General features: G+C 44.3%; 1 protein-coding gene across 2 annotated transcripts in view; it reads left to right on the top strand.

Annotated features, from left to right (window-relative positions):
* Positions 1 to 25,533, top strand: part of Hlf (HLF transcription factor, PAR bZIP family member) — a 57,310-nt gene extending 31,777 nt beyond the window's left edge. Inside the window, exons 3-4 of one of the 2 annotated variants that reach the window (XM_036195635.1) lie at positions 16,039 to 16,259; positions 21,034 to 25,533. In XM_036195635.1, the coding sequence (XP_036051528.1) occupies positions 16,039 to 16,259; positions 21,034 to 21,252 (440 nt within the window). In that variant the 3' untranslated portion in view covers positions 21,253 to 25,533. The remainder of the gene's footprint in view (positions 1 to 16,038; positions 16,260 to 21,033) is intronic. The other variant, XM_036195637.1, reaches the window with a different exon arrangement.
* The last annotated feature ends 672 nt before the right edge of the window (positions 25,534 to 26,205 follow it).

Raw genomic sequence — 26,205 nt, 5'->3', positions numbered from 1 at the left:
TTTTCAATCAGTAAGCATTTGTTACTCTCCTGTATAAGTCATGGATACGGTCTTGCCTGAAATCAAGTTTGAGAACTGGTAACTACTTAAAAGTCAAGAGACAGTTAATATGATAGAAACTCCAGGTTGGCATATGCTAAGTGCAAAATGGCACAGATAGTATCCTGAGAGAGATCAATTTGCCCTAACTTTAGCTAACTTGGTTGTAGCTCAGGGGAGGTGAAGGGCTGGGATCAGGGCTTGTTAGGTGGCAGGACAAAGAAAATTGGAGAGATGTGAACACAAATGTTCAAAGGCAAGACAACAGTTTGCCTTGGGCAGATTGTACTAGGCAGGGGCAATATGCCTCACCATGCAGGTCATCCACTATCAAAGGGCTGGGACGGAGAAGCACTGGAACATTATGGGCTGCCTTGGATCATGAAGATGTTCTGTTGGAATAGCAGATGGCAGAAAGATCAGGTACAAATATAGCTTGGTCGTCCACATCCTATATAAACAGGCCTGCATCCAGCCCACGACAGGGGTCCAAAACACAAACAAGAGACTGTACTGGACTGTATATATGACTACACCCAGAGGGAGCTTTGACTAGCCTCTCAGCCTTTGTCTCATTATTTCATGGAAGTGCAAACTGAGGTTCAGGGCGTTCCTTACTCGCAAAGTTCCCATACTGAGAAGAGGGAGGGTCCTTGGAATCCAGACCATGGCTCATTTCTCCTTTCTGCCTGAGAGTAGATGGTTAAAGTTTAAGGCTGGACAGCGTTGAGAAAGAGCCAGTTTCCAGGCACGAGGAGCCCTGCAGGAAGGGTGAAGGTCAGCAGAAGGTAATCTGGGCTCTAACACATCCAGGCTGATGACAGAGAGGCTGGAGGCAGCAGCTCATTATTTAGCACTCTCTGTGACCCTCAGTGCAGGGGAGTTGCAGAGAGCACTTGGACAAAAGCCAAGATGAGAAGGTTTAGGCGGGAAAGCACATTTACTTACTCGGGCGGGGCGGGGGGCGGGGTCGGCAAACTCAGTGCCCGCTGCGGGGAAAGATTTGTGGCGCTCCTTGAGATGCCATGGACACACCTGAGTGCTAGTCATATTATCCAGAAGTTGATGTCTCAAACAATCCTGTTTTCTTTCCTGTTTTGTTTAATTTGGCTGGGAGGTGGAGGTGGGGGTGGGGAGAGAGCAAGGGTGTCAGCATGGAGCGCGTGGGCCCTTTGTTTGCGGTTCGAGCCTAAGTTTGGAATGGACAAAAGCAAACACCGGTCTCTTCCTCTGCTCTCCTGCCTCACGGCCCCCTTCTAGATCCAAACTAAAATTTGCACGTAGCCCAAAGGAAAACCGCCAGTGTAATAACTAACCCTGGCAGCACTTTGTAATCTGCAGGTTTCAAATGACTAGGCCTGCACATTTCCACCAACTCCAGCGATTAAAGAGTCTCCGGGGACCTTAGCAGCGCGGATGCTAGCGGTGGGTACTGCCGTGTTGAAAACGGGAAGAGCCGCTTTCTGAAAATAGACTGCAGGTATGGGCCGGCTCATTTCCCGGCTCGATAAGGAGGTCGCCCGGCCTAGGGGGAGTCAGGTAGATTGCTTACTGGCTCAATTTCTCTACCAGTAAAATGTACCCATTTGGTCCTACCCATTGCACAGGGTTGGCAGAGGGGCAGAATGAGGTCATAGATGTGCAGCAGATATCCCAAAAAGGTCTAGGTGTTCATGTTGAGAGCAGAAGCCCCGCCCCTTCCTCTGTGGCGATATGGTGGCATTGATGGCCACTGTCACCTTGCATACCACAGGGAGCTCTGTAGTGTAGTCTATCTCCATTTTTCCCACTCCACTGGACCCTTCGACTTGTCCTTTATTATGTGGGTTTGCTGAGAGACAGCGTGGAATGGCCATTCTACCTCTGCCACCACAGCAGTGGTGGGAAGAGGGATCTGCCTGCTCCCTTTTAAGAGGGACCACTATTATGCCAAACAGTTTACAGAGTTTGAGCCAGCCAGCAATTGGCTACCTGATTTCATCTTTCATTCCCCAGGACTTAGCCCTAACCTCCCCCTACCCCATTCCCCACAAGTATGGCAGAAACTAGGACATTGCCCCATTTCTATGTAGTTCCAAACATCGGGGTGCAGTGTGGGACAGGGAATGGGTATGGGATGGGGGTGGGCATTGTTTCCCATCCTATCCATAGCATCTGTATCCACCTTTCCCTTTCTAGAATTTCCCCATTCTAGGGCTTCAGAGCTGCAAAATCCCAAATGGAACTCACGCTGGTGCTCAGTACTGCTGGCACTGTGAGTTCGTTACTGGCCTCCTGAAGTGCTGTCACAGCTATGGAGAACCCACAGAGCCATATATGCTGACTCCTGCCACTCTGTGATGCCCCCATCCAGGTCTGCAAGATGTCCTCAGCCTAGGGAAGAGCAGGCAGAGGGTGCCCTGTTGTCCTCTTCTTGATGATAAAAATGGGAAGGCCCAGGGCCACACACACTCTGACCTCTAGTTGAAACATCTGTTCCCTCCCCACCCGACTGGCTCCTGCCAGGCTGTGGTTGTGAGCTCTGGTCCCACCGCTGGCTTGCTGGCTCGCTTGGCGGGTTCAAGAAAGCAGATTTTGCTGACAGCTCTGGCAAGAGGCCTGGTGACAAACACCCTTGGAATGAGAGGCCTCGCTAATCCTCCGGGCCAAGCTCCTGCCAAGTTAGAAGCTGCCGAGTCAAGTCAGGGCCACTCCAAGTCCTGATACACAGCCCCAGGACAAAGTGCTTGTCCTGGGCGCAGGGTCACACTTGGTGGTATCTAACAGGCGTAGCAAGGCCAGGGCTGGAGGAAATGGGTGCCAGGGTCATGGCAGGAGAGAGGTTCAGGATCCAGACCTACTCAGGGCCTTTCTTCTTTCTGTATTGTCCCATGGTTCCAGGAGAGGGGAGCAGTGTTGTCTCAACCCGGTTCACAGGTTGGGAGATAGGACTCTTCAGGGTAGAGTGACTAGCCCCAAGCTCTGTGGGTGAAAAGCCCTGGTTTGTCTGCATTTCTGATGAGTGATGCTCCCCCCTCTAGGATGGGTCCCAGAAAAGGGTCCTAGGCATGAGCAAGAGCCTTAGAATAGCATTCTACCCACACCAAACATTAAACACAATGCTATCCTAAAGAGTGTAGACATAAAACACTTCTTCCCCATGAAGTGACCTGGAAGCCAACTTTTTGTTTATATACAGAAGGTATATGTGATGCCCTTCAGGAATCCTGTGTCCTCAGGAGGAGGAATGTCTGGCTACGTAGAGGTTCCTGACATATGCTGGTGTGAGGGACCACAGTGGCAGGTATACTAGCCTGGTGGGTCTGTGGTTTTCTTGACAAATGTGGTACCACTCTCTGCAGAAGGTCACCGTTCTGGAACCAGAGCAGGGAAGAAATGGATCGATGACACAGGGGGAGGGAGGGAAGGAGGGAGGAAGGGAGGGAGGGAGGGAGGGAGGGAGGGAGAGAGAAGGGTGGAGAGCCGACTTTCCTGGGGCTTATGTCCATGACAGAAGGCTGCACTTGTCTCACCAACTGTTGTCTAGGCGCCCACTGGGCTGGAGATGTTGGGATCTGAAGATACCCCTCTTTCTTCCTCTGCTGCCTGGGAGGGAGAGGGTGAAGTAGAGGTGAAGTGTACATTGAGGGTCTGACTGGCTGGTGGCTGAGTCCAGCTGACTTGAGTGACTGACTCAATGTAAGTGGTCTCATCGCTATGACCTCTCTTTTCCTTCTGTAGGACATGAGACAGTGTCCCCTGAGCAGGGCAGGCTGATGGTTCAATGCGGTTCTGTCCAGAGAATCCCTAGCCCAGTCATGATGCAGGGCTGCCCCTAGCTTGCTGTTGAAGGAGGACTAGGCTTCATGCCCTGCCCTCTCCCCCACCCCTGCCCCCAGTGGTTCATTTGTCTGTTGCAGAGTGAAGAAGAAAAGTCAGAAGAATCTGACTTTGTTACTGGGCATCCCTGGCAAATGATGTGGCATTTCAGAGCTGATTTTGTTCTTCTGATCTCTGTTCCCTTATTTCCCAGTCTAGAGAGTGATTCCACCCTCAGAGTGCTCACGTGAGGATTAAACATGAGCTTTCTGAGAAGCCTGGTGGAAGTAAGGGTTCCACCTGGTTACCCCTCGGTTAGTAACAATGATACTCACGGGAGGGAGCCCACCTGCTTGCCCCCAGGACACATTGCATCCATCTTCACACTAGATGGAACAGAGCAGCTCCCCTCCTGCTGTTTACACACCAGGGCTCAGATGGCTCTGCAGATTTACTGCTTACCCTTGTTTCTGCTGACAGCCTGTTACTCAGTGAATAGAGGTGTTGGATAAGAGCCTGGAGATCAAAGGCATCTTTACACTGGGACTTCCTTTGTATTTATTCTGCAGTCTTGAGAAAGAAGACTTCCTGGCACCATGTCCGAGTACGGCTTGAAGTGTGTGTGTGTGTGTGTGTGTGTGTGTGTGTGTGTGTGTGTGTGTGTGTAAAGGTGGGGAGATTACACATACACACACACACACACACATATTTATATAGAAAGACATATTATATATATATATATGTATGTGTGTGTGTGTGTGTGTGTGTGTGTAGAGACAGGGACAGGCAGAATGAGTGCCCAGGATCCAGGCTCAGGGCACTTAAAAACATTCAAGTCTTAGAAAGCTCCTAGTTCCTGGAGGAGCAGAGGACCTTTTTCAGTATAATCTTAGGCTAAATCTTTCCTTTCCTTTTGTTCATGCATGTGCAAATGTGTGCGCACACGCATAAACACACACACACACACACACACACAGTATGGTGCATATATATGTGAAGGCCAGAGAAGGATGAACGACTTGCTATATGACTCACTGCTCATCCCCGAGCTAGGCTGCAGGGCAGCGAGCCCCCTTCCCTGCCCCCTGCCCAGTGCTATGGTTACAGCAGTCACAGGAGCATGCCCAGTTTTGCTGTCCTTGTGCCTTAGATGATGTGATCTGAAATCATCTCCATGCTGTGCAGCGGGTGCTCTTACCCAGAGTGCCATCTCTCCAGTCCCAGGGCAAACCTTTTCTAGCTGTCTTTTTCTTTCTCCCCACCCCTGCCTTTTAACTCCTTCCCCCTTTCTTTTAATTTAACCTGCATTCCTTCCTTCATTTACTCTTGTGTCCCCTCTTTGTTTTTCCTCCATCCTATCGTTTGACCTCTCCTTGGCTACCCCTTTTCTTCCTCCTCTTCTAACTTTCTTGTTCCTTGGGTGGTCTACCCTCAGCAACATGTAGCACAGCTCCCTACAACATAGGTATCCAAGAAAACATGCCCACTTAGAAATGCTTTTATTCTTCAGAGTTTGAAAAGCAAAGATGCCCCTTAGAAGCAATTAAAAAAAATGAGAAAAATCTGTCCCCATTCCAGTGCTATAAAAAATAATGATAAATGTGGATGGAGATGAATATTATGAGGAAACAAACACGAAGGGGTCGGATGGAAAGTGGGTGGGGCAGAAGCACATCGGAGGATGGGAGGAGATGGTATTGGAGCTGGAACCAAAATAATGCAAAGGAACAGACGGGCAACGGAGGGGAAGAATGGAGGTGGGGATGATACTCAGGGCTGAGGCAGCAGCACTTGTATGTGTGAGTCCAGAGGGAGGGCTAGTGAGGGACAGGGGTCTTCAGTGCTGTCACATATGACGGTGTAATGATTCTGGAAGCTTTGATACTAGCGGTGACCTGCCTGGGTGTGTGTCTGCTTGCGGAATGTCTTCTGGAAGCTGGACTACACGTTGGGTCGTGAATGGAAGGACAGAGACCAGCCAGGAGGACAGAGGTTCCAGGCTGGTGATGGCCTAGAAACAGGGATGAGTCTGTGTGTGAGTCCGTCTCTGTGGTCATAGCATCTACAGTTTTGCATGTGTGGTTATATATAGATCACTCACCAAGTTCTTTCCAGGTACTATGCATTGTGCTGAGCATTTTACCTGTGTACATTGTTTCATTCCTTTTCACACATTTCTCTCCCTGGCTGTGTGGCCAACACTCTCAGAGCCTTTTGTAGTCAAGGAAATCAAAACTCAGAAAGAGACCATAAAACTTCAAACTTCTCTCTCCAACTCTAACTCACTCTCTCTCTCTCTCTCTCTCTCTCTCTCTCTCTCTCTCTCTCTCTCTCTCTTCATCTCTGTCTCTCTTTCCCATTCTGTCCTTCTCTTTCTCCAACTCTCTCTCCCCATCTCTCTCTCTCTCCAACTCTCTGTGTCTCTTCACCACTGTATTCTCTGCCTGTCTGTGTCTCTGTTTGTCTCTCTCTGTCTCTATGTCTATCTCTGTCTCTCTGTGTGTCTCTCTCTCTTTGTGTTTGTCTGTCTGTCTCTGTCTTTCTCTCTCTCTCTGTGAGTGTGTGTGTGTGTGTGTGAGAGAGAGAGAGAGAGAGAGAGAGAGAGAGAGAGAGAGAGAGAGAGCGCGCAATTATTCCTTTTCCCAAAAAGACTTTGATGGGGTGTGGCAGAACAATTCATCTTGTCCTATTCACAAGTGTCCTGAATTCCAGGTGTCAGAACTGGAATTCGAAAGAACCCAAGCATGTCTCACTTCCCAGTTCAACGTTACCTCCTTAACCTCTGGCTTAATGTGAAGGAGACCATAAACATCCCTGTGCACAGTAGCTCAGTTCCCGGGTCAGTCATGTGCTCTCATGAGAATGCTAACCAGTTGCAGAAACTCAGGAGCATACGCAAGTATGCATTTATTGTTCACTCATCTGCATTTGCTGTGAATCAGTCAGTGGCTGCTCTGACCTTAGCTGGACCCATGCATCTAGGAAGGAGGTGATTGAGCTGATCCCTGGCCTTTCCAGCAGGCTCGCCCAGACATGTTTGTGGTGATGGTACACATGCTACTGATAAAGACATGGGAGCCTGCATAATGCCTTTAGGCCTAGCTGCAGAAACACCAAAGCATTCTTCCCATATTCTTTTGGCCAGTGCAAGGTATGAGACCAGCCTGGATTAGAGAGGCTGGGAAATAGATTGTGGGTGGAATTGCAAAGCCACGTAGAAAAGTTATGGGCAGGAGAGGGATGGGACCTTGGACCACTGGCACATATCTGCACTTATTAAAGGAAATTACATCCCCTGCCATCAGAAACCAACTGGCTTGGACTCAGAGTCTGGGAAGACCTACACTTTTAGGATATGCTCAGGAAGTTTTTTATTTAATCTCTGTATATACTGCAAACTCTTCTTATTGATCCTGAAATATCATTATAGTCTCCCAAGGCAATGGGCTTCTTACATTCTAAAGGGATTTCCAGGAACAGAGGTGTGTTCTATTGAAGCAGGCAGGCTATGAACCCCCAATGTTGTTTTCTCCTGAAATCTGGGGGTTGCCAAGAGAATAAAGGATCTTATTATGGCCATCTGGGATGTGGAAGATCATAACAAGCAAAAGCCTCCAAGCTAATGATGGAGAGAAGAGGAGGAGGCAAGAGAGAAAGAGCCAAGACCAGGCTTTTGATCACAAGGCTTTTCACCCATCGGATGGAAAGGAATCCATTTGGCCAATGTAAAAACTACCTTCGCAGCTAGGCAGTGGTGGCGCATGCCTTTAATCCAAGCACTCGAGAGGCAGCGGCAGGCGGATCACTGTGAGTTTAAGGCCAGCCTGGTCTACAGAGTGAGTTCCAGGAAAGGCACAAAGCTACTCAGAGAAACCCTGTCTCAAAACAAACAAACAAACAAAAAACAAAAAAACCCAAAAAACTACCTTCGTTTTTCTCAGCCTTTCTTGATAGAGGATGACTGCCCTCAGCTTGCGCATGCTCTTGAGGAACAAACACTGAGCAATAGATATGTCTCTGTGTCTTCTGAGACGGCTGCTTTAAATCTAATGCTACCTAGCTACCTGAATGTGGAGCACATCAGAGGGGTTGCGGTTGTTGCAACTAGTCTTGAAGACTAAGCAATAAATAACAATATTATTTATTACTTTGATGCAGCCATAAATTAAGAACATAAACCAATGACCTGAGCAGAAAGGACACAAATTGTGGCTGTCCCCACACATCGATGCCTGCCAGCTAATCAATTCATTGGACAGGGGCTGCTAAATTCTTACAAACAAGGAGGAATGAGAAGGTTTCAGCAGGACTGTGAGGTGGCCAAAGTAGAGACCAACTTTGGGTTTCAGGGTGACTTTGAATCTCTTCCCAGATTTCTTTAGGAACTCTACTCTACCTTTTCCTCCAGAATCTTCCATGGCTCACCTGGAAATATCATCATGAGGCCTGTAGAAGAAGAAACATAGTGGGGGTTGAACCTGCATTATTTAAATCAAACCTTAGAGAAACATCAAGTTTGAACATAGAAAATACAGGGGAAAACCCCACAAACAATAACTCACAATTACCTTTACATTTTTTAAAGAGGTTGACACATTTGAGGACATTTAACATTCTTATTTCTGATTTTAAAAAAACAAAACTGCCGATACAATAGGGTGGAACCGTGAGACTCACCCTTCAGGCTTAATGTTAGAGGAGTCAACAGCATTTTCCATTGACGTCTGTCTGTACAGTGGGATCACCCATCTCACCTCAGTCCACCTCATGTTGCAGGTGCCGCTGATGAAAGCAGATTAAACCTCTTCCAAAGAAAGAAGTGGGAATTAGAAGTGTTCAAAACAAGCTGTAACCAGCCCTAAAGGCAGATGATAAAAATTATTCACTAAAAAGTTAAGAAAAGTCAGCTAAAACTGTTAGAAGCAAGATGGGGAAAGTGGCTGGATGTGAGCCTGGCACCTTAAAACCAGCTCCTTCCTACATCCCAGCCATAGACAGTGAAAAAATAAGGGGATAAGTAACAACCACCACAGAGCATTCAAAATTAAAAAACAGCAAAAAAAAAAAAAAAATTGAAAAATTAAGACTACTGTAAGAACTGAACTAACACATGTTTTTTAAGACTCCCAAAATAGAATTGGGATGTTAAGGATATGTAGTTAGAGTTTTTCTGTCTGGCCCAGTCAGGACAAATCTCTCTTACCCGCCAGTCCCACAGTCACTCAGACCCAACCAAGAAAGCACACAGAGACTTACATTGTTTACAAACTGTATGGCCGTGGCAGGCTGCTTGTTATCTACCTTTTCTATCTTAAATTAACCCATTTCTGTTAGTCTATATTTTGCCACATGGCTTGTGGCTTACCAGTGTCTTTACATGTTGCTTCTCATGGCGGCGGCTGGCAGTGTCTCATCCAGCCTTCTACTTCCCAGAATTCTCTTCTCTTTGTCCCGCCTATACTTCCTGCCTGGGCACTGGCCAATCAGAACTTTATTTACACAGAGCGACATCCACAGCAAGGATAACTGTTCCTGCAGGGCTCACTGGTGATCTTCACAAAACTCCTAATGAAGACTTTAAGTACAACTCAACAAATGCATTCTGAAATTCACCTAAAGGGTGCGTGTATAGGAACAACCAGAGACATTTTTTTTTTTTTTACAAAGGACAATAATGGGGACGGAACCTGTCCTGTCGAACATTAAGCCTTACCAATATCATTCATTAGAGCTAAGCATTGGAAAGCATTAGTTAATATCTTTTTTATGTTGTACATGAAAAGAAATTCTTGATGATTCAAAATAAACCAGCTACAGTTGTAATAAAGAAAAATACAGGGTTATATACAGATATGTGGACATACTACGTACATATGTAAGATGGACAGTGACAATGGAAAATTTCTCAGTGGTGAAAAACTGATCTTTATAAGATCATAAATGGGGGGGGGACATGTTAACCAGATGAGAAGAGTATATTAATAGTTTATAAAGTTTAATTTTAAAATTGAATAAACACTGAGCTCACAAGATGGCTCAGTGGGTAAAGGTGCTTGCCACCGAGCCTGATGGCCTGAGTTTGATCCCCAAGACTCACATGGGAGAAGGAAAGAACCAGCTCCCACAAGTTGCCCTCCGACCTCAACTCTGTGTGCACACGTGAGCCCACACAAATATTCACACAGGCTCACAAAATAAATACAATATAATAAATGTATTTTAAAATGCATAAACTCTATTTCATCATTTTAAGTCTTTTTGAGAATTTAACATATGTATATTGTGTTTACACTATCATTTCCACTCCTCCCTCTCCCCCTCCACTCCATCTGGGCCCTCAGATTCATGACCTCTTACTGAATTTCATATTTATCTAATATACATATATATTATTAAGTCAAGACTGAGCACTTGGGATTGGATTGGATAAACTGCTAGGGGCTTGTCCCCGGAGAACACCAATTCTCCCTTTCTCAGCAGCCACTAATTACCTGTAGTTCTTCATCTAGAGGTAGGGTCTTGTAAGATTTCCCCATCCACTTGGGCAATTTAAATGACATTGGTGTCACTGTGCTGGTGTTCTTTAGGCCACAGTTCTGTTGGAAGTTTATGAGTGCAGCTTCCCTGTCATATACAGAGGACACAGTCTCGGAGCAGACTTTCTGGTCCTCTCAGTCTTACAATCTTTCAGCCCCCTCTTCCTCCATGTTCTCATAGGTGCAGGAGCTGTCTTATTGATGTATCTGTTGGGGTAGGATAAAACTATGAGGGGTACCGAGAAGAAGCTGGTACCCAATAAATGTGTAGGATGATGAGCATGACTAGTAACCAGAGAAACGAAAACTTGTGCCTCTCAAACTGGCATCATTTTAAAATAAATGTGTAGGTAGATGAAATTTAGACCCTCATTTATGTCTGTGTAAGTATGAAAGGATGACATTTTAGGGCAAAATTTAGAAGTACATTTATCACAATATTAAAAAAAATGTACTTGGCTTCATGTGAGCATCCCAATTTCTAGGGATCCCCTGTATTTAAGAACAAAACAAAACAAAAACAAACAAACAAAAAAACCAAAAAACCAACCACTGAAAAAGCTCATTAGCTGGGGAAATTATTGGATAATTATTATATTCAACACTGATTCTTTAACAACAAAGTGGAGACTTGGGATGGAGCTGGAGGTGGGGTGATAACACACCTCATTAGTATGCAAGAGTCCCTGAGCTTGATGCTTACATAGCAATGCATCATACATTTACTATTTGTATTAATATTTTTATGCCTTAAATATTAAAAAAGCATATAAGATACATATTTCCATTTGGCTTATACTGTTTATGTGAAAAAGCCAAGGCATAATGGAGTAAGGGTGTTTGTCTAGCATCTTGGAAGTCCTGGGTTTGATCCCCAATACCAATTCCTAAAGTTTTGAAATGATAACTATTCAAGGTTTTGCATCAAGGTATTCATCCCCAGGGTGGTTGTGGTGATGGGGTATTGAGAGGGGCTGGCTATAGAGAGAAGAGCCATGGGAACTGCACATTCACTTTCTTGACATTTTTCTGCATTTGAGGTTTTGCTGTGAACATTTTTGGTAATTTAAAAGTAAAATATAATGCTTCGCTCTAAGTCAATAATTCTTACATTAGAAATCTGAAAATTCATAAAAGGTAGAAAAATATAACAAAAGCCTTTCTCCCCATGACCCAATGACTCCTGGGAGTTTTCAATAAAGGGTGAAACAACTTCAGTGGGAAGTAATGTAGCAGAAAAGATGGATAAATAAGATGACAAGAGGGACCTGGCTTTGTCTCTTTGCATCCCTAGCCACTTTCTGCTTGACCCTGGGGCAGCCACTTACTTGTGCTCAGGTCCACTCACATTTTCCCATTCTGTAGGAAATGCTGACCTGCTCCTCTGGAGGAGAGGGCTACAGAGATAGAATGCTAGAATGTTCTGCCTAAATGGGAAGTGTCACCGTGAGAATGACCATGGATGCATGTCAAGAGTTCAGTGTTTCAGAGGACCAACCCTCCCCACCAACAAAAAAAAAAAAAAAAAAAATAGGATTGCTCTTTGCCGAAGCTGAACGTGGAAGTAGAGACCATAACAAGGAGTTGGATGGGCATGAAATAGTTAAAATATGAAGATGTGTGTGTGTGTGTGTGTGTGTGTGTGTGTGTGTGTCTGCTCACACATGCATGCTCATGTGTATAAAGCTTAAAACCATTTAAGATAGCATAATAAGCAGGACATTGAAGTCTGAAGGAGGAATTTGAAATAATGGAGAAATTCTATTTGGGGAGCAGTAAGTGATGAATCAGAGCCAGCCATGGTGGCTCAGGCCTTTAATCTCAGCACTGGGGGCTCAGAGGCAGAGGATCTCTGTGGGTTCAAAGCCAGCCTGTTCTACAGGGTGAGTTCCAGGACAGTTAGGGCTACACAGAGAAACCCTGTCTTGAAAAAAGAGGAACAAAGTGGGAAAGAGGGAAGGAAAGAAGTGGGTAAGATACTGAGTGGATAAAGGCACCAAGCCTGGTAATAATAATCTAAGTTCAAGGACAACATAAGTTTAATCCCCAGGACTCACATGAAAAAGAGAACTCCTATAAATTGTCCTCTGACCTCCTCCATGTGTATGCCAACACACACACACACACACACACACAGAGAGAGAGAGAGAGGGGGGGGGAATATAATAAAAAGAAGCTAGAAGAAGAGAGAACATTAGGTATTATTGTTATTAAGTTCAAAGAGATTTCCTTCATGAAAAATAACACCCCTATTTGATGGAGATGAGGTTCCTTTTTAAGGCAAGGTCAAGAGGCACAAGATGAAACTGCATCATCACCATCCAGTACCAAGCCCTGCAGTCCCTAGTAGCTGGAGCTGTGAGGCAGCTTGGCTAATGAGAAAACCCCATCAGCTGCCAATGCCTCAGGAGCTGTCTCTTCCTTTCTGGCAAGCAGTACACGGAGCTCAAAGCAGAGAAGGAACCTAGAAGGTCATTTGGGTCATTTCTTTTTCAAGCTCCCCTCCAGGCCTTTTCTCAAACAGGCACACAGGGTTTCATTTTCACTACACTATAAGCAATGGACTTCATGCTTTGCCCTTGGGTAGGTTTTTAATGAAACGTAAGGATTTCTTCATACACATGGCCCACCTTTGGCAATGAAGAAGAAGAGGAGCCGGGCCAAACACAGCCAAGCTGTATCCTTTTATTGATTCCTCCAGCATGAAAGGAGCAATTGTAAAACTCAGATGAAACCAGAAGTTAAGCTTCAGGACTCCCAGCATAAACATTTGGTCTGTTATTAAGTTCACTTTCACCAGCTTGACAAAGAAACACAATCCACCCATTGTTCCGTGGATGTTTGTGGAGTTCAGTGGCTTTGTCTGTAGAGGGTTCAAGTTGAAGTTAGGTTGTCTCCATTATGCCCTTCTGATTTTTTTAAAGATACCCCTTTTCAGCATCTGTAAAGCCAGTGTTAAAGTGTGCCTGATGTATGACAACAGCCTTGCATCTGATCTGTATCCACCTGTGCCCCCTCCGTCCATTATGCTACCAGTCTTTTTCTTTTTCTTTTCTTTTTCTTTTTTTGTGGAGCTGAGGATCGAACCCAGGGCCTTGCGCTTGCTAGGCAAGCACTCTACCACTGAGCTAAATCCCCAACCCCCAACTACCAGCCTTTTTCTAAGCTAGCTAGTCATTACTTCACTCCTCAAAGTCCTCCTGTGACATGCAGAGTCATTTGTTCTATTCCCCACAGCTCACCTTGCCTGTGGCCACATCTCTTGTAGCTTTACCTAAAATTATCCTGTCTTCTGGTTCTGGGTTCCAACCACTGAGGACAGTTTGTAGCTTCTCAAAAATGCAAACCAGAGGGCTGGGGATGTAACACAGTGACCCAGCACTTGCCTACAATGCTCAAAGCCCCAGGTTTGGTCCTCAGTATAAAAAGGAAGGAATGAAGGTAGGGAGGGAGAGAGAGAAAAAAGAGAAAACAGAGTGTTAAGGAGATGGCTCAGTTGGTAAAGTGCCTGCCATCAAAGCATGAGGACCTGAGTTGAGATCCCTAAACCCCATTTGAACACCCAAAAGGGAGAGGGTAGGGAGATAGGTGGAGACCCTTGAAGCTCATCGGCCAGCCAGCTTAACTAAATTTATGAGTTTCAAGTTCAATGAGAGACACCATCTTGAAAAATAAAGGTGGAGAATGATTGAGAAATGACACCCATTGCCTACTTCTTACCTCACAGGCATATGTGCATACCCATATGCATATGTGTGTAAACCTACTCTATCAAGTACACATACAACACAACACACATATGTACACTAAAACACTTGAAAATTTCTATCTTAACTTTGTGGCTAGAGTAACTTTTTGCTGCTTACTATCTGTTCCAAGACGCAGCTGGACCAGGTGTCATCGCCAGGATCACCCTCTAACTTCTCGTATGTTATGTATGCTTTCCTACACTCTGGCTGTATATGGGATTTTCTTCCATCCTTCTACCACAACCCCTTATCCTAACTGGCTAATTACAGGCCTGTCTCTATGACTCACCTGGGAAGTACCTGGAGTCTCCTACAACTGTATTCCTAAAATCCTACAACTCTATCAATCACACCACCCAGCATGCCTGGCATGTATTGATGCTCCTTGGGTGTCTTACGGTTATTATTGCTGTGATGAAACACCATGGTGGTTTTCCTATGGTTCTGACCTCTCCATAATTCTGGGGTCAACTTAGCTGCACTTTCAAAAATAGCCTCTCCTAGGCTCCCTTTGAGGACTCTGATCTATCCACATGGTAGCAAGTCTCAACTTCCCTCCATGAACTCTTCAATCTTGGGACTTCTACTTCAACTGAAGGTGCACATTCACTAGTGGCCTTACCTAGCTTCCCATGAGGCCAAACTTCAGCTGCACTTGACCTCATGCCTTCAAAACCAGTACCATCTGGGAGACTCTTACACACGGCCAAGCTTGGCTGCCAGCATGAGGTCCAACCTTGGCCACCTCTAGAACACAGCTTCTCTGTGCTGACTCCAAGGAAACATTTCTCAGAAGATTTCACCTCAGTGGTGCTATTCTTCTTATTACTCGCCACAAATTTCTCAACCCAGCATCAGTTAGTTGTCCTAGTAGAGCAAAGGTTTCACTTTCTTGGTCTTGATCTCTTGTTCATCACAGCTGATTCTACAGCCCCAGTTGACCAGAACCACAGCTTCTTAAACTCAAAATATCAAATGGCCCTAATAAAGTCTTTAAGGAACTCAAACTTTCCTCTGAAACTTCACATGCCAGGCCTCCATAATTTATGCTGTACAACATTATCTTCAAAGCTCCCATAGAACAACCCGCTGATCTCTGAGCGCTGACAGGCTTTTCCAGTCCAAAGCACCAAAGTTCTTCCACAATCCTCCCAAAACAGCAAGGTCAGGTCAGTCGCACAACAGTCCATTCTCTGGTATCAATTTCTGTCTTAGTTAGGATTACTGTTTTTGTGATAAAGCACTATAGCTAACAATAACTTGGAGAGGAAAGGGTTTATTTAGCTTACCCTTCAACATCACAGTCCATCCTGGAAAGATGTCAGGACAGGACCTCAAACAGAACAGGACCCTAGAGGCAGGAGTTGATGCAGAGACCTGGAGGGGTGCTGCTTACTGGCTTGCCCCTTAAGACTTACTCAGCCTATTTTCTTATAGCACCCAGGACCACCAGCTTAGGAGTGGCACCATCCACAATGAGCTTTGTCCTCCTACATCAATCATCAATTAAGAAAATGTGCCACAGTCTTGCCCCAGGCCAATATGGTGGAGGCATTTTCTCAATTGAGGTTCCTTCTCCCCAAAGGACTCTAGCTTGTGTCAAGTTGACATAAAACTAACCGACACAATGATTGTAATAGGAAAAAAAAAAGAATGTGTATTTTTTTTTAAAAAACCTTCTTCATTCTGTTTGTGAACAAGTACGTGTGTGTCTTCGTGTTGCCTGAGAAGACATGAGTCAATCATGTTCTGCCTGCTGTGTCTTCAGAAACACAGTGAAGATAAATAAGGACATATAGCAGTGGGATCAGACATAGGTTGGTTAAAGACTCTCAACACGCCTAGAGAATCACTAAGTGGCTGGGTCCTGGGTTGACTTAGAGGCGATATAAATGAAAACTCCTGTGTTGTTCCAGGCCAGCTGTTACCGGCAAACCGAAATACACCGAGTCCCATTGACCCTGACGCCATCCAGGTCCCTGTTGGGTATGAACCAGACCCAGCAGACCTTGCCCTCTCCAGTATCCCGGGGCAGGAAATGTTTGACCCTCGCAAACGCAAGTTCTCCGAGGAAGAACTGAAGCCACAGCCCATGATTAAGAAAGCTCGCAAAGTCTTCATCCCAGATGATTTGAAGGTAAATTGGAACTGGTAATCAGGCTGTGGGTAGATAAAAAGCGGGATTAGGAGAAATTAAAGGGGTGATTCCAGGAAGGCTGCACACACTTGGAAGGGAAGGACCTGTGAGTTCTGATTATGTTTGTTGGCATGTGACTTCTTGGCATGGTACTTCCTCTCTAGTTTTCTAAAATATGCTTTCATGTCTTGATACTGATCAGAAATAAGGAGAAGCAGTGAAATGCTGGAGAAATGTTAAGTCCCCAAAGGAAGCAAACTGGCTCCTCTTTACAAGGGATGCCCATGAGCCCATGTATCAAGCCCAAACCTTTCAAGGTTGCAAAGGAAAAGCAAAAAGCAAAGAAAGATGATTTGAGAAGGGAACCTGGGTCTCAGTTTTCTGAGGCGCACTTCCTTTGTTCATTGTTGATCATGAGCACTGCCATTTCCCTGAGTGCCTTGGAGACTAAGCAAGTCTGAAGTTCCCCCTCCATGTTGCCGACTCTGGGCCACCAGTATGGCATCTTGTGGGCAGAGACGGGGGATCCACTGCTATCATTTATCTGCCATGTTCTCTTGATGTTAACTCAGCAGTTAGTTCTGAGTGGGTTTTCTCAACAGTGTTGAAGAGGATCATTTGTCCAGGGAAACAGATTTGCCTGTTTATTCTGATACATTTACCTTAGGATAAGAGATATTCCTGAAATTATGCCAGCACAGAACTATGTGTGATTAGCCATTACATAAGACTTTTTCTGTTCATGCTTCTTTCCAATCATGAGAACAATATATTATTATATGTATGCAAGGCATTAAGGCCAATCAAAATTAGCCCTTTTTGATACCTGATCCTCATTGCCCAACCATAAATATGCTTCATATGCAGAGACACTCCCTAGGAAAATGAGAGTCTGGGACACTGTGTGAACTGATGAAGGCCAGTTTTTCCACCTGTTTGTATCTAGAAAGAAGACAGGAGGCAGATGTACCCAGAAGATCTAAAGACAGCTGTTATCCTCACATCTGAGAACTCCTTAATTGCTGCAGAATGGACAAGTGTCAGGGCTGAAGTTCAAAGTTATCACTTTACAGTGGAGGATATAGAGAATCACAAAGGGGAACTGAGGTGAACTCTACTTTTAGAGTAAGACAGATTCTGGAAAGGTCACTGTAGCATGTTAACCCAGACAAGCGACCCTTGCATAACAAACCAAGAACTGTCACCCTAAGAATCAAATCCAAGACCATCTATAGGAAAAATCCCAGAAAATCTACACTTCTCAGGGCTTTGATAGTTAGATGGTAAGGAGCCACAGGATTAGGGCCAAGTCGAGTTAAACTCCTTATTATAGTTGGATGCCTTCAGGGGTTTTGAGTTTTTAGTCATCTAATTCTCTGTATTTCAAAGTTTTAGCACTTCACCTAAACCAGGAAGCCTATTCAGCTGGGGCTACTTCTTGACTGGAAGGTGGTTTGACAGGATGCTACTGAGCAGTAGATTGACCTTCTAGCCAAACCTTCCCAGAGTCTCCAAGTTTGCATGTTTGAAGAGTGAGCCTACTTAATGGCCCGTGTACTCTTGGCAGCAAAGAGGCTGTGCTAAACCATCTGTGCTGGAATGATGCGTATTGCTTCTGTCATGGCTGAGCCCGCCCTTTCCACATGGTGGGTAGGAGCTGGCAGGAACCTTCTCTTTCAATGTGCCCTTAGGGTTTTTTTTTTACAATTGCAGGTGAAGCCACAAGGCACAAATCTGGAGCTGCTGAGAAGCAGGAAGATTCTTTCACAGAGAGGACAGGGCTAGGGTGGGTGGGAGACAAGGTGTGTGTGGCCTTCAGCACTGGATGACAGAGCAATAGAGTTGGGTGGGACCTACTAAGCATTGTTTTCCCCGCCAGTGCTTGGCTTTCTTCTTTGAAGTTGGCCTGTTGGGCTAGCATAAATACTGAGGGAGAGCTGAACAGTGACATATAGGGGGCTCCTAACTGATCACACACAGTCACATCTATTTCTTACCACTCTTAAGGGGTATTCATTACCTACATGTTTCAGAGATGTAGACTAAAGTAAGCCAATACCAACACTGTATTTGGGCTCATGGAAATTCTCATCTGTAGAGAAGAGGGGATTGTCTGTTAGAAGTGGGTGGGATGAGTAGGTCCCTGCTGTGTGATGGTACCTGGGTAGCCAGATAGCATCAGCTCCTGGCAGGTACAGGATGGAACAGGGTACCCTGTGTCAAGTCTATCATTCCTACTAGAGATCCTGCCTCCATGTCTCCAGTCAGAATAATGAAAGGAGCAAGATGATTTTTCGAGGCCAAGGCTTTCCTTCTTCTGTCATTCCCATCTTCTCCATACTTTCTTACAGCTCTGTTCTCTGCTGCCCTCCCAGTTAAGAGCTTTCTTCTCCATTCCACACTTCTGCTAGCTCATCTGCACATGTGGGCAGATGAGGCTGGGGAAAAAAAGCACCTCACATGTGATAAGAGGTCTGAACAAAAACTGAGCTAAGTCTGAAGAGAACTGAGGAAGAAGAGTTGGTGGTTACACTAAGGTCATTCGGTGACTTCGTGGTCCTTAAAGACATGGTCAGAATTGTCACAGAGTGCCAAATCCATTCTACCACTTCCCAAGGGCTTGCTTTCATGTACAGCCTTACCTTGGGCCCTCATGTTCCCCTGTGTGTAGGTTTTGATCCATTCTGACTCAGCCCTCCATCGGAATGTTCTTGGAAACCATACTCCTGGGCATACTGAAAAGTGTGGCGGGTTTCCTGATACTATAAAGGGGTGGAATGGAGGATGACAATGAGTGAGCCAAATGACCTCCATCCAAGCTGGGTGCTTGACTGTTAGGAAGATACCTTTGGTTCCCCTTGCCTATGTGATGTTACTGGGTTTCCCAGGACCTCCCAGCCAGTCTCCTTGTCTGCCCTTCCCACAAGCTTTGAGAAGCACAAACAACAAATTCTATCAACAGCCACCACATACCTGCCCACACTTACTCATCTAGGTATTCCCCAAAGGGTTGCCTCCTCTCTAAGAAGAATTCTCATACCAGCTGTTACGAAGACCACTTTTTCCTCCTGTGACACATTATGAAACACATAGAAGTCCAGAGACACTTTAAGAACAAAGGACAATCTTGTGACCAGCAGACAGGAAGTACCTTCGTGCACTTCCCATCTCACACACTGTCTAGGTAAAAGGTATACGTCTGCTGAGGATAATGGACAAGTGTAGGGGCAGACCACTCATCCTGGACTTCTTTCGCAGCCTTGAGCCCCACCTCTGTTGAGTGACTTCTTCCCATACTGGCTGTCTCTTGGCATCCTGAGAGAGGGGAGGGATTGGCCTCATCCATTTATTCTAGGGGACATAAAGTATCAGCTTTGCTAAGACAGAGGTATTTGCTGTAGCAAGTTGTTGATACAAAAGGAGTTAAAAAGTTCCTCTTGGCACCATCTCATCCATGGATTAAGAAGGTCAAAAAGATCCCCCCCACCCCCAGTTCTCCTAGGAGATTTCCTTTCTCTCGGTAGAGAGAGCAATGATGGAGGCAGATATGGGAATTCCAGATAGGGTAATTGAAGCCCCATAAGCAGTTACACAGGAAATTAGAATACATTATTTAAATGTTAGCCATTGGTAGGAGTTCACTGAGTAATGAAAGCTAATACTTTTTGTTTTTCATTTCTGTTTTCAATTACCAAAGTGTACATGCCCCTTATGTGACATTCTGTTAGCTTAGGATATATAAACTAAAAGGATGAAAGATCTTCCTTTTGTCTGTTGCCTCACTGGTTTGGGCATTCTTATTAGAGGCACCTATATTGGCCGCTATAAAGCCACCTGGGCCTCCCACTAATAGTAAAGAATAGTTTTAATCAAACTGTGATAAACATGCATTCTCCAGCATTGCTGTAATTTCTACCCACATCATAGTGTATCACACACATCTGTGCAGTATACCCCCACAACAGGTCTTTATTTTTAACAACTGTAAAGTGTCCCTTTGTGTGACTCTATGATAATGTAGTTATCGACTCTACTATAGATGATTAGTTATTATCACTTTTAGCTTTTACAAACAATCCTATAATAAACAATTGCACCTGTGTCTGCATACATGGAGAATGTGAGATGAAATCATAGAGGTGGAGTTGCTACATCAACAGTGTATTCATTAAGATAGATTTTAGAGATTTTTAGCATGATGGTGCTAAGGGGGCAATGGTAGGCGGCTGAGGAGTTCAAAGCCACCCTTAGCTACATAGTGAGTTCAAGACTAGCCTGGGCTATGTAAGACCTGATCATAAGTGGGGAGAGGTAATTCGTTAGTTAAAAAACAAAAATTATGTATGTATACTACTGAGAAATATCACCATATTGCCTTCCAGGAACAGGGTCCCAAATTATAGAAAATCCTACGTGTGTATTCACAGAAGAAAAAAAAAAGTTTTAAAAAAAGAAACCTTTCAACCAAGAGAGTGAAGAAAATTGGAATGGAATTTAGGGTGTGTGGTGAGCTTCCAGCTTTCAGTTGAGCTCTGAGCTCTGCTTTACTGGGCACACTACTGCATTGGGCAAAGCCTGTTGTGACAGGTCGGTCCTTTCTCTAGGAAGGAAGCCATGGCTGGCAAGACCATGCCCTCAGCCACGTAGAAGCTGTAAAGGAAGGAGACAGGAATTAAGAAACCCAGGCTGGTGTCCCAGCACACCCCTGGCTGACACCCAGTATGTGCGGCTGAAACCTAATACCTTGTTTCTTTTTCCTTCTGTAACTAATGAGCAGGATGACAAGTACTGGGCGAGGCGCAGAAAGAACAATATGGCGGCCAAGCGCTCCCGTGATGCCCGGCGGCTGAAGGAGAACCAGATTGCAATCCGGGCCTCGTTCCTGGAGAAGGAGAACTCAGCCCTCCGCCAGGAGGTGGCTGATTTAAGGAAGGAGCTGGGCAAATGCAAGAACATACTTGCCAAGTACGAGGCCAGGCACGGGCCCCTGTAGGATGGCATTCTTGTGGGCTGGCTTTTAATAGATGGACAGCTTGTTTCCTGTCTGGTAGCACCACACCCAAAACCAACCTTTCCGACATCAGCACTTTACCAGAGGCATAAATGCAAACTGACTCATACTTCGGTGTGCAACTGTGTGTATGTGTGTGTGTGTGTACACGTGCTTATGGTCCCATGTGTGGTCAGCGGTGTGCATGTGTGCGTGTGTGTATGTGTGTGTATTCCTTCACATTTGCCACTTAAAGATAGTCCTCTTGTCTTTTAGTTCCAAACAAGAACGGTGCCATGTTTTTATTAGACTCTGGAGACTCCTGTGGGGTTTCCTCCCCTCCCTTCTCCGCTCCTGCCCCTTCCCACCTTGCTTCGTGTTCCAGCAAACTCACTTTTCCAGGGGCTGTGTGGCTACAGGAAGTGGGACCCCTGGTAAAGCTGTGGATCTCAGTTATCTAGAACATATGCTCTTGTTTCTGTTTCAACCAGGAGTTGCCATGCTAAACAGGTGCACAACATACCCTAGCACTACGCTGCAGCTGAATTCCTTCATAGGTTGCCCCCCTCCCTGCCCACCCTCACCTCATCTACCCTTTCTCGTTTTCCTTTCAGTTTTGGTGATAATTGTCTTCAAATCTAAAGTGCTGTTTAGATTTAGTAGATCCCATATTTACTTACTGCTACCTACTAAGTTTCCTTTTAATTCTACCAACCCCAGATAAGTAAGTACCATTATAGAACAGAGTGTGTTCTGCACTGTCTCTACCTAAAGCAATAATCCTAGTGTACGCTAGAGCATGCTGCCTGAGTATTACTAGTGGACGTAGGAAATTTTCCCGACCTAGGAATTTCACTGTCTTTTTAAAAAATCAAAATTAAAGTAATGCATTTGCGCATGACCAGAATATTCTCAGGACAGGGAAGCAGAGGGCAATGGGAGGCCTAAGAATGAGGGGTTGAGTTATCAGTATGTAAGCCAAAATAATAATAATAATGATAATAATGCATCTTGGAGAAGCCTTTGCCATGGATGTGCTTCGTTTTGCTCCCTCCCTTCTCCCACATCCAGCTCACTCCCACTTTTCTAGTTAACATGTCCCTCTTGATATTCAAAATGATTGAATTACTTAAGATTCAGTTCACCCACTTTTTTTGTAATATATATTTTGGGGAGGATATTTTGCTGTTTTTAGAAATCAGTTAATTAAGTTAAAGGGTTGATGTTTTGTAAAGCCCCCTTCCCCCTGTGGTGTCCTTTTTGAATGCCTCACAAATCAATGATTCTGGAGCCTGTGTTTCTTACCCTCTGTTTGCTTTTGAACATATGTGCGCCTATCAAGTGGACTTCTGAAAAAAAATGAATGTAAAAGACACTGGTGTATCTCAGAAGGGGATGGTGTTGTCACAAACTGTGGTTTATCCAATCAATTTAAATGTTTACTATAGACCAAAAGGAGAGATTATTAAATTGTTTAATGTTTATACAGAGTAATTATAGGAAGTTCTTTTTTGTACAGTATTTTTCAGATATAAATACTGACAATGTATTTTGGAAGACATATATTATATATAGAAAAGAGAAAAAAAGGAAAACTATTCCATGTTTTAAAATTATATAGCAAAGATATATATTCACCAATGCTGTTCAGAGGAGTGCTTGGGGGTTTTTGAAGTCTTTAATATTTTAAACCTATTACTGACACATCAGCATGTTTTCTGCTTAAAATTAAAATTTTATGACAATATTGAGGTTTGCTGTGACGAATCCTGCTCCAGCGCTTTCTTGTTTCTTATTAGGTCTCAGAAGGAAGTCAGTTAACGTCACCCAAAAGCACAAAATGGGTTTTAGTCAAATATTTATTGGATGATACAGTGTTTTTTAGGAAAAGCATCTGCCACATAAAATGTTCACTTCAGAATTCTGAGTTGCTGGATTGGAGTGTTGTTGCCAGAGCCCCAAATGCTTTGGTTCTTGTTTAGCCTGTGCATCTCATGCACTGCAAGGTTGACCTCAGTGCTTGTGCATCTCATGCACTACAAGGTTGACCTCGGTGCCTGTGCATCTCATGCACTGCAAGATTGACCTCGGTGCTATGTGTATGGCTTATGATTTGATAGATGTTTTGACTCTAAAGATGGTTGTTCTTTTGTTTCACTGAGTTGTATGATGTCAAGAGAGTCTGCTGCTGCTTCAGAGGCACATTTTGTGCTTGATTAAAATCCCCTTTCATCCATGGATGTTTTCCAGTTTCCTGCCTCCACAGTATCTGAATTCTCTGCAGATCTGGTGATGCCCTTCTCTTTCCATCAGCTGCTCTTCTGTCTAGTGTCAGAGTTCTGGAACATGAGACATTTAGGATTTCAGTCCCAGGTACCTATTTTGTTCCAAGCCACAGACAATGGTAGGAGATGAGAGAATATGAGACTTGCAATACATTTCTCAAGTAAATTACTAATAAAAAAATACTTTGACGGCCTTACATAGAAATGAATAAGAGATAATTCAGTAATAGCCATGAGATGACAAAGAGTTGGTCTTTTTGAAGATAAAGAGGCTGATTGCAGAACTGTTCAATGACAGTATTCATTACAGCAAAGATGAATATATTTAAACTGAAGTAGAGAATTGTTGAAGTGTTGTACTGTGGACCATCCAGATTCAAATGGAACTATTAAGTGGTAACTGACAGAAGAGCATACCTGGTCTTTCTTGGAATTGTTTGTACCAAGTGAACATTACAAATGTTTTCTGCAGAAGACATAAAAAGATCATAATAAAACTTATTCTTTTCTATGCCAGGGAAGGTTTTAGGAACTTACCTCATTCAAAACAAAACAAAACACCACCACTTTGGAGTCTCCACAGGTGCCTTATATATAGGTCATTATCACCCCCTCCTTCCCCTGGCAGACTTCTGTCTGTCTGGGGACATTAGAACAATGATGCTCAATGTCCCAAGAAGCTAGGGCCCAGGGTCAGATGACTACAGCAGATCACGGCCATTAGGAAAGTCCTGTTTTCAACAGTCACCATTTCAACCTAGGCATCTTTCAATGATTATTTGGCCATTAAAAATGCATCCAAGCGGTAGCATGCTATGTCATCTAGACATAATTTGAAATGAACAGTATAGCACTTCTTTACCAGGTCATGTCATCTCATTTTCAACTATTTTCAAAGAAAGTAAAAAGCAAAAACAAACAAAAATGAATCAGTGTGTCTCTCTGCTCATGCTACCTTGAAGGAATGGGAGGGCTATAAATAAGTCTCTGACTCTAGATGAAGTGGTACCTTGGAACATTCACAAACCACATCAGGTATGGCTGAGCTAGGCCTTTGTCTGTAAATATACAGGACTTTAAAGAACCATCCCTTGAAGCAGAAGGACCCCGTGTCTGAGAAAGTCAGGATGGAATTCAGTCACGGGCTGAGTGGGAACTAGATTAGGGAACCCAGAGGTTCCTTCTAACCCATTAGCTTACTGTGGGAACTTACAGTAATTCTAAATATACCTTTGAAGGGGCCATAGCCTTGTTTTGGGGAGAGCTGTGGGGAGTGTGGGGGGACAAAGTTATAGATGGCAACTTCTCTCCTGCCCAAGGGTGAAGCAATTGACATTGGGCAACATACAAGTTAGGTGTTGATGTTTCTACAAGTTCATCTATTTGTCCTTGTTCCTTGGAAGAAAAACTCAAACTTTGTCAGAGTTAAATATGAGATCTGCAAGCAGTGGCCAACTGGACTGTATGTGGCCTGTCTCCATAGGCCAGGATTTAACTTGGAGGTTGTCCCCTGGCAGGTGACTGAGCTGAGGTGTGATGCCTTCCCTGTGGTAGATACCTTCCGCTCCGGCTCTGAAGGTGCATGTTTCCTGCTGAGGACTCCTCAGGACATCCCTCTGGTGAAGCCAAATTCAACTCCAGATGTTTGGTAAAAATCACTGTCATTACCAAATGAACAAAAACATGGGTCTTGATGGATTAAAGTTTTAGTAACTACAGCCAATGCATTTTTGCCAAAGTGTACGCAAGGCAATGTGTGTTTGTGTATGGATATATAAGTGGAGACATAAAATCTGTAAATTTTTTAGCACCTCACCAGATGTAACAATTAGCTAGTATCCTTCCGGCAACACCACAAAGATGGCATCTGTTAAACAGGTTCAAATTAGCTGGAGGTTAGTGTAATTGTACACCATGACACGTAGGTGGTATTTATGCTGTCAAGTCCAAAACTTTATTTGTTCTTCTAAATGTTTAATAAACTGATTCTTTTCCTTTTTTCATGTATTTTTTTAACAGCCGACTAGCAATTGATTGTTTCAGTCAACATAACTGATAGTTCATTTGCAGAGATTTGCAGAGATATTAATTGTACTGTATAATTAGTAATAAAGTATCATTTATGGATGACTTATGTACCAAATACTGCACTATACACATGGAAGATGTAAGTTCCAAACTAACCAATGAAGTAACAATTGTTCCAGAAGAGGACATGACGGTGTAGGTAAGTTAAGAAACTTACATAAGGAGATGGAGAGCTGGCTCAGTGCTTAAGAGCTATGGCTGCTTTCCAGAGGACCCAGGTTCAATTTCCTACACCCACATGGCAGCTCACAACCACCTAAACTCCAGTTCCAGGAGATCTGACACCTTCTGCTGGCCTTTGTGGGTGCAGACATTTACACAGGCAAAACTTACCCATACACATAAAATAAGAATTTAAAAACAAAAATAAAAACGAAACCTTCTCAAAAGTGATAAGCATAGTAGCTACAGAAATGAGTACTGATCTGCTGACTAGGTACCATATACAGGGAGATCACAAAAGCTAGTCTGGGTCTGTGTTCTTGTTGGGTAAACAAAACCACACAGGGACATATTATAGCGGCACAGACCAAGCAATTATGAAGCTAGTTTGAGTTGGGGCCCAGAAATTGGAATTTTTTTT

Source organism: Onychomys torridus, chromosome 8 (genome assembly GCF_903995425.1).
Source record: "Onychomys torridus chromosome 8, mOncTor1.1, whole genome shotgun sequence".
NCBI lineage: Eukaryota > Metazoa > Chordata > Mammalia > Rodentia > Cricetidae > Onychomys > Onychomys torridus.
Note: the sequence above shows the minus strand (reverse complement) of the source record. Positions and strands in the feature narration are given on the sequence as shown.